Source organism: Morone saxatilis, unplaced genomic scaffold (genome assembly GCF_004916995.1).
Source record: "Morone saxatilis isolate NCDOM2014 unplaced genomic scaffold, NCSU_SB_2.0 Contig22, whole genome shotgun sequence".
Lineage (NCBI taxonomy): Eukaryota > Metazoa > Chordata > Actinopteri > Moronidae > Morone > Morone saxatilis.
In genome coordinates, this window is record NW_023339785.1 from 26,129,451 (window position 1) to 26,137,746 (window position 8,296).

General features: G+C 38.6%; 2 protein-coding genes across 2 annotated transcripts in view; one reads left to right on the top strand and one right to left on the bottom strand.

The window, feature by feature from the left end:
* Window positions 1-8,096, bottom strand: part of LOC118333687 (diacylglycerol kinase theta-like) — an 11,291-nt gene extending 3,195 nt beyond the window's left edge. The window contains exons 1-3 of the mRNA XM_035669435.1: window positions 7,945-8,096; window positions 5,691-5,790; window positions 4,878-4,963 (exon numbers count right to left, since the gene is read on the bottom strand). Coding sequence (XP_035525328.1) covers window positions 4,878-4,963; window positions 5,691-5,790; window positions 7,945-8,013 — 255 coding nt within the window. The 5' untranslated portion in view covers window positions 8,014-8,096. The remainder of the gene's footprint in view (window positions 1-4,877; window positions 4,964-5,690; window positions 5,791-7,944) is intronic.
* The window catches only part of LOC118333677 (diacylglycerol kinase theta-like), a gene marked incomplete in the record, with an annotated part of 28,240 nt that overhangs the window by 4,881 nt on the left and 15,063 nt on the right, over window positions 1-8,296 (top strand). The window contains 1 exon segment of the mRNA XM_035669425.1: window positions 1,563-1,576. Coding sequence (XP_035525318.1) covers window positions 1,563-1,576 — 14 coding nt within the window.

Below are 8,296 nucleotides of genomic sequence, written 5' to 3' on the forward strand. Positions count from 1 at the left end.
AAAAATTAAGATTTTGTTTTGTTCTGTGGTGTCAAACATATGCTTTCCGAAACACTTGCATCTAGGGATTTTATGGTGCTTTGTGGTGTGTGTGTTGTTTTGTGTTTTGTGTGTCGTTGTTGTTGCTGTGGTGTATGTCGTGTTGGTTGTGTGTTGTGTGTTGTTTGGTGTGTTCTTTGTGTTTGTTTGTTGTTTTGTTGTTTTTGTTGTTGTGTTTGTGTGTGTTCTGTGTGTTGTCTGTGTGTGTGTGTTGCGTTTGTTTTGTTTCTGTTGGTTTTGTGTGTTGTGTGTTGGTTTGTGTGTACCTCTGTGTATGGTGCCCGTCAGACATACTTACATTTTGAACTATTGTTGAATACAAACATTGATCTAAATTTCGTTCTTGAAAATCGACTGAGCCGTTTTGAGTCAGACTATTCTCTGTACAGACTGAATTTGCGTGCCGTTGACTCCTGGACCAGGAATCAACACGATCGGTTTCGCCGAATGAGGGGTGACGAAACTGTTGATGAGCATTATGTAACTGGTCAGAGCCCCACCTGAGTCACCGCGTACATAGCAAAAAAAAGATCCACAGCCCCCCGTCAGTGGTCGAGGTTGGCCGAACGCCAGACACGTGTTTTGTAACTGAAACATTTCAACATTTTTATCTAAATGCAGTTAAAACTCACTCTGTTTCATATAGTCTTTTAATTCTGTATTACAGTGGCTCAAGTAGAACCCTGAACCCCGCGTTTAGCTGAACTCTGCACAGTTTCCTCCTTTTTCCTGATGACAATAAAACCATTCTTAAATAGACCGCAAAAGAAAGACAGAAAACGTTCCTGCCTTTTAATGAATGTTCACGAAACACCTCGGCTATCAATACCACATCTCTACAGTACTTTGATCCTCTGCACAACAGCCATTATATACCCACACAAACGATTTACAAGAAACCAAAAGCATCATGATTGTTTTCAAAGTACGTATGGATAACAAGTTACAGCAAATGTACTAAAGATTAAAAGTCAACAAGTACTCATTATGCAAACTGACGTAATTGAGCCTCCCTAAAACGTTCTAAAGATGATCGTTTTTACCTTATAACACAAATAATCATTTACAAGTTATATCATTGACAAGTACACGTAAATCCCATCAGAGCTAAAAGTACCTGCTTAATCTATAACAACATTAATTCTCTTCCAACGGCTCGAGACAGCAGCAAAAGTTTCACTGAGTTAAAAATCCTTGTAGGGATTTAAATTGTACAACAAAGTCTTCTAATGGTAAGAGCAGATGATATCTCCTCAGTTCATCGTACCCCCCCCCCCCCCCCTCCTTTAATATCCATCACATCCAGATAGTTTACATTTCTTTATCATGTCTTCAGTTCGGTTGTATTGATTATTATTTTAAAATTTTAAAAGCAAGTGAAATCTGGTATATTTTTTACATTTAATGTATGAACTTCTAAACCAAATGAAACCAGTAGAATATGCAGCACCTGCACGGAGTCAACCGACCCAGCAATGTTATGCCTTGCTCAAGGCTCTGCTGTCCCTCTGTCTCTCCTCCAGTATGTAACTTCATGGTCACGAGAATCCGAAGACGCTCGTTCAGTTGTTCCTGCATGACTCATCTGTGGTGACGGGTGAGTAACGAACTACCTTACAGACAACCTTAACACACCAACATGATGTATTGACGCACAGCCCGATCACTGACCTGACGACTGCTGCACCGATCAATAAAGCACATAAATCACCACAGCAAACAGAGCGCTGGTGTCACCTGCTCCTCATCAGAGAAAATTATGAAGTTTCTTATCATATGACTTCGATAATGAGTCAGCCTGCAATTTAGCTCATTGTTATATATGAATTTAAAAGTAAAATAACCTCATTTAATACTGAAAGTTCCATATTATTAATCATGTGTATAATCAGGTTGTAGCAGAGAGTAAGGTTATACGTAGCGACTTCCTCCTGGCCCCTATGAATACTACCTTAGGTTCTAAAAGGCAAATTCTATAATATATTCTCCCCAAACTCCTCCCTCCCAAAAAGCTTAGAGGCACAGATGGTGTTCCCGTGTTTGATCCACATACATCTAGAGATTATCTCTTAAATATGGATCATATCGAAGCCCAAGGTTGAAGGTAATCTCAGAATTGAGATACCTGAAGAAATGAACTGAGGGACACTGACTTCAATGCTCAAAGGGGGGCTGTCTTTATTTCAGGCGTGGTCGCCTCCCAATACCTGGGCAACCTGAGTCGTAAAAATAAAATTATATTTTGGGATATAAATTAAACAAAATGTATTATAGTTAAATAAAGAATTCTCCTCAATCAAATATTATCTGATAAAAAAAACAAGATACATTAAAAATATAAAATTTGGTTCACTTGTTTTTTTTATTGGGGGGTCAAGTTCGTCCATCAAGCAGACTCTTAAACCACGCAGCCCGTTAGTTCAGAGGCCCCTGCTCGGCCCCCGTCGCGGCGCTGATTTAACATGTCACGCATCTTACATAACTGTCATGTTTTGTTCAGGATGGCTTTGCTGTCACATTCGGGGCGGCCGTAACCTTTAAAAGCAACAATTGAACCATCGAGATTCCATCAGAAAGAATCAACTGTCTCATCCTGTAGCGTTGTCTTCTGTGGAAAACATCAAATACTTCATGTCATTTAAATGTCAGAACAAGAACAGACAGTCACAATGTGAGAAGCAAGTAGCGTGAAAAAAACGTTACTCAGAATAGTCAGAATTGTATAAAATGTGTTAAATTTGAATTTTAAGGAGAAGAAGACTAAGAAATTAAAGTACAGCCCTTTTTACTATTTATCATCATTCTGCCTGAGACAACCTTGTTAAGGATTTAAAAAAACGAATGAATTAAGACTCTAAAATTTAAACTTATTTAACCTCTTTAACTTTTTAAACTCCAGAACACAAATACAATTCATGTGGCCCTAAGTCCCCCCAAATGCCGGGCTTAACCAGGTGTGTTGGCTAACTGGAGGTCTTCATCCATGGGCCCTAATCCTCTTCCTTAGAATCTTTCACTTAAACACACCTACAAGAATTAAAAATATATTTTAGACTTCAAACAGCGTAGTTACAGGACGCCTCGTATAGTTACTTCTTAATTCGCAAACTGGTCGATTCCCTTTGAAATCAAAAGAAACAATTCAATTGAATTAAATTTATTATACAGGCCTCAATTCATAACAGAAGTTTACTCAGGACACTTTTCAAATAACGTCTAGACATAACCCTTTACAAGTAGGTATAAACACTGTTGTCCACAAGGGCGCATAAAACAACACAGATAAAGTTTCAGTGAAAGAAGTTCATAAGTAATTAGATATAAAAAGTCCTGAAAAAGATTTATTCTTAACTTAATACACGATATCGTTATTAGGTCTAGTTAATTAATAATTCATTCATATTTAAAAGACATCGATGTTTTTTTTTAAAAATCAGCAGCTGTAAAAGAAAAAATATCTGCTGTGAGATTTGATAACTACTTGTGTCGACTCTTGTTATATTTCTCTGTATTAACATTAATATTTATGTATTGTATTAAAATATAATACCCAATGAGCATCTTAACACCTGTTTTAACTTTACCTTCAGTTGTGCTTAACCGGAAGTTGCCTGCCTCCTGCAGGTCCGGTGGCTCACGCTTCGCCGGCGGATCACAAGAAACTTCGCCTGCAGTCTGCGAACACGGAGTAACACGGGCTGCCTGCGAAGTCAACCGTTTTCATTACAGTTAAAACCAGATAACCAGAATCTGACTTTTGTTATGTGTAAAATCAGTTTATTGTACAACGGCATGGAGTGGACAATTAGAGAAAATTTAAAACCTGAATGGTATTTTTCTTTCACTATCTGAAAGAACAAAAATAGCCAAAAATGTTACCAATTGATGAGCCTGTAAAAAGATGTTGTGCCTGTATGTCTCATTAATTGTTTGGCTGTGATTGAAGGTTTTATTGAAAAATGTATTATAAGTGTGTTCACCTTACTGTTTACAACACAGGAGCCTAACAATAAAAATAACAATTCTTTGTGTGAACAGAATAAATTAATTACATAAATATCCAGATATTGTACTAAGGGTCAGTTCATCGTTTCCTCTCCGTTGTTTCTGTCCCTCAAACATGTTTTGGGTGAAGTTGACAGTAAACACTGGGTCAGTTTTTATTGGGAACTGTGAGCAAGCTGAGAATTGATGATGACAACAACATAACTTCGAAAGAGGGAGAAATAATAAATAAAACAAAAAAACTGCTAACATTCAATTAAACCGTCACATCCTTAAAACGCGTTTTTATCTACTGAAATGTTAAGAAACTTGAAAGTTGCCAACAAACTTTTTTTGTTACCTTGACCTCATTTAACTGCTCACTACATGAATGGTTTGTGTGTTGTGTGTGTGTGTGTGGTTGGTGTCAGTTGGTGACTGCACGTCCATTGCACTTGCGCGTTCAACGTCCTGATGTCGCCAGTCTCACCTGGATTTCCTCCTGAGCAGTGAGAAGACCCCCCCCCCCCCCCAACTGTGTAACAATAATCGCCTTTTCACTAATTAAGAAACTTCTTACCTTGTTTTATAGTCATTAAACTCTCAAGAAACGGTAAACAGTTAATTTGTGCATATTGTAAAGATCCCTCGACCTCTGACCCTGACCGTCCTGCAAATATCGAGAGGTCAGAGGTCAGAGGGATCCTTTACAAATATAGCACAACAAATTCAACTGTCACCGTCTTCTCTGCAGAAGGTTCAATGACTATAAAACAACGGTACAGAAGTTTCATTAATTAGTGAAAAAGCAGAATTATTGTTACACAGTTGGGGGGGGGGGGGGGTCTCCTCACCTGCTCCAGAGAGACATCCAGGTGAGACTGGCGACAGTCGGCACAGCTGAACGCAGCACAGTCAGCATGGACGTGCAGCTCACACACTGAAACACACACACACACATTACATTAGTGACAGCAGTTCACATGAGGTCAAAGGTCACAACAAAAAAAGTTTGTCTGGACAACTTTCAAGTTTTTAACATTTCAGTAAGATAAAACCAGCGTTTTAAGATGTGAGGTTTTATGAATGTTAGCACAGTTTTTTTGTTTTATGATTATTATTCTCCCTCTTTCGAATGTTATTGTTGTTCGTCATCCATCAATATCTCACTGTCAACAGTTCCCAATAAAAACTGACCCCAGTGTTTACTGTCAACTATCACAAAACATGTTTGAGCGGACAGAAACAACGAGAGGAAACGATGAACTGACCCTTTAGTAACAATATCTGATATTTATGTAAATTAATTTATTTCCTCTGTTCACACAAAGCATGTATATTTTTATTGTTAAGGCTCCTGTGTGTAAACAGTAAGGTAAGCAACACATTTATAATAACACTTTTTCAATAAAAACCTTCAAATCACAGCAAACAATTAATGAGACATCACAGGCACAAACATCTTTTTACCAGGCTCATCAATTGTAACATTTTGGGCTATTTTTGCTTCTTTCAGACTAGTGGAAAGAAAAATACACATTCAGGTTTTAAATCATTTCCTCTAATTGTCCCTCCCAGTGCCGTTGTACATAAACTGATATTTACACATAACAAACAGATCAGATTCTGGTTAATCTGGTTTTAACTGGTAATGAAACTGGTCTGACCTTCGCAGCGCAGCGCCGTGCTTCCCTCCGTCTGCTTCCTGCAGATGCAGCAGAAACGTTTCTTGTGACCCGCCGGACCGAAGCAGTGAGCCACCGGGACCTGCAGGGGGCAGCGACAACGTCCGGTTAACACAACTGAAGGAAACGTTAAAAACAGGCTGTAAATGCTCATTGGGGTATTATATTTATAATACAATACATAAATATAATGTTAATACAGAGAAATATAACACGAGTCGGACACATCTAGTTTACTCAACATCTCACAGGCAGATATTTTTACTTTTACAGCTGTGATTTTACAAACAAAAACATCAGATGATCTTATTAAATATGATGAATTATTAATTAACTGACCATAATAACAAATCTCGTGTTAAGATAAAGAATAAATCATCTTTCAGGACCTACTTTTATACTCTAAATTAACTTAATGAACTTTCTTTCACTGAAACTTTCATTCTGTGTTGATTTTAGCGCCCTCTGTGGACAACAGTGTTTCTACCACCTTGTTAAAAGGAGTTCAGTCTAGACGTTATTTGAAAAGTGTCCTGAGTAAACTTCTGTTATGAATTGAGGCCTGTATAATAAAATTTAATTCAATTGAATTGTTTCTTTGATTTCAAAGGGAATCGACCCAGTTGCCGAAATTAAGAATAACTATACGAGGCGTCCTAGTAACTCACCTGTTGAGTCTAAAAATATATTTTAAATTCCTTGTAGTGTGTTTAAGTGAAAGATCTAAGGAAGAGGATTAGGGCCACATGATGAACGACCTCCAGTTAGCCACACCCACACCCTGGTTAAGCCCCGCCCATTTGGGGGGGGATTAGGGCCACATGAAAATTGTATTTGTGTTCTGAGATTAAAGTTAAAGAGGTTAAAGTCAGAGTTTTAAATTTTAGAGTTTAATTCAATTCGATTTTATTTAAATCCTAACAAGAGTTGTCTCAGGACAGAATGAATGATAAATAGTAAAAGGGCTGTACTTTAACACCTTTCTAGTCTTCTTCTCCTCTCAAATTCACACATTCACACATTTATACACTTCTGACTATTCTGAGTACGTCTTCCACTGCTGACTTGCTCTCACATTGTGACTGTCTTGTTCTTGTTCACTGAACCATTTAAATGAATGAACGTATTTGATGTTTTCCACAGAAAGAACAACGCTCACAGGATGGAGACAGTTGATTCTTTCTGACTGAATCTCGATGGTTCAATGTTGCTTTAAAGGTTACGAGCCGGCCCCGAATGTGACAGCAACACGAGCCATCACTAAAACAACATGACACGTTATGTAAGAGCGTGACATGTTAACATCAAGCGCCAGGCGACGGGGCCCGAGCCCAGGGGCCTCTGAACTCACGGGGCCTGCAGCTGGTTTAAGAAGTCCTGCTGATGGACGAACTCACGACCCCAAATAAAAAACAACAAGTGAACCCAAATTTATTATATATTTTTAAATGTCATCTTGTTTTTTTATCAGATAATATTTGATTGAGGAAGAATTCTTTATTTAACACTCATACATACATTTTGTTTAATTTATATCCCCAAAAATATAATTTTATTTTACAGAAACTCAGGTGACCCAGGTATTGTGGAGGCGACCCACCACGCCTGAAATAAAGACAGCCCCCTTTGAGCATTGAGAGCGTACAGTGTCCCTCAGTCTCATTTCTTCAGGTATCTCCAAATCTGAGACTTCACCTCCAACCTTTGGGCTCGATATGGATCCATATTTAAGAGGATCAATCTCTAGACTGTATGTGATCCAAAACACGGGAACACCCTCATGTGACCTCTTAAAGCTTCTTGGGAGGAGGAGTTTGGGGAGAAATATCTATAGAATTTGCCTTTAGCAACCTAAGGTAGCTATTTCATAGGCAGCAGAGGAAGTCGCTACGTATAACCTTACTCTCTGCTACAACCTGATTATACACACTGATTATACATATGGAACCTTTCAGTATAAATGAGGTATTTTACTTTAAATTCATTATAAAATGAGCTTACACATCTGCAGCAGACATCATTCATCCAGAAGCATCAGATATGATAAGAAAACATTCATACTTTAATCTCTGATGAGAGCAGGTGAACACCAGCCCGCTCTGTTGCTGCTGTCGGTGTTTATTGCTGCTTTATTGATCGGTGCAGCAGTCAGTCAGGCTCAGTGATCGGGGCTGTGCCGATCAATAAACATCATGTTGGTGTGTTAAGGTTGTCTGTAAGGTAGTTCGTTACTCACCCGCACCACAGATGGAGTCATGCAGGAACACACTGAACGCAGCGTCTTCAGGCATTTCTCGTGACACATGAAGTTACATACTGAGGAGGAGACAGAGGGGACAGTCAGAGGCCGCTGAGCAAGGCACTAACACACTGCTGGGTACAGGTTCGACTCCCTGCAGGTGCTCACCATCATTCTACTGTGTTCAGTTGGTTTAGAGTTCATAATAAATGTAAAAATATACCAGATTTCACTTCAGCTTTTAAAATTTTAAAATAAGTCAACTCAACTACAACCCGAACTGAAGACACGATAAAGAAACTGTAAACTATCTGTGTGTGATGGATATTAAAGGAGGGGGGGGGGGGGG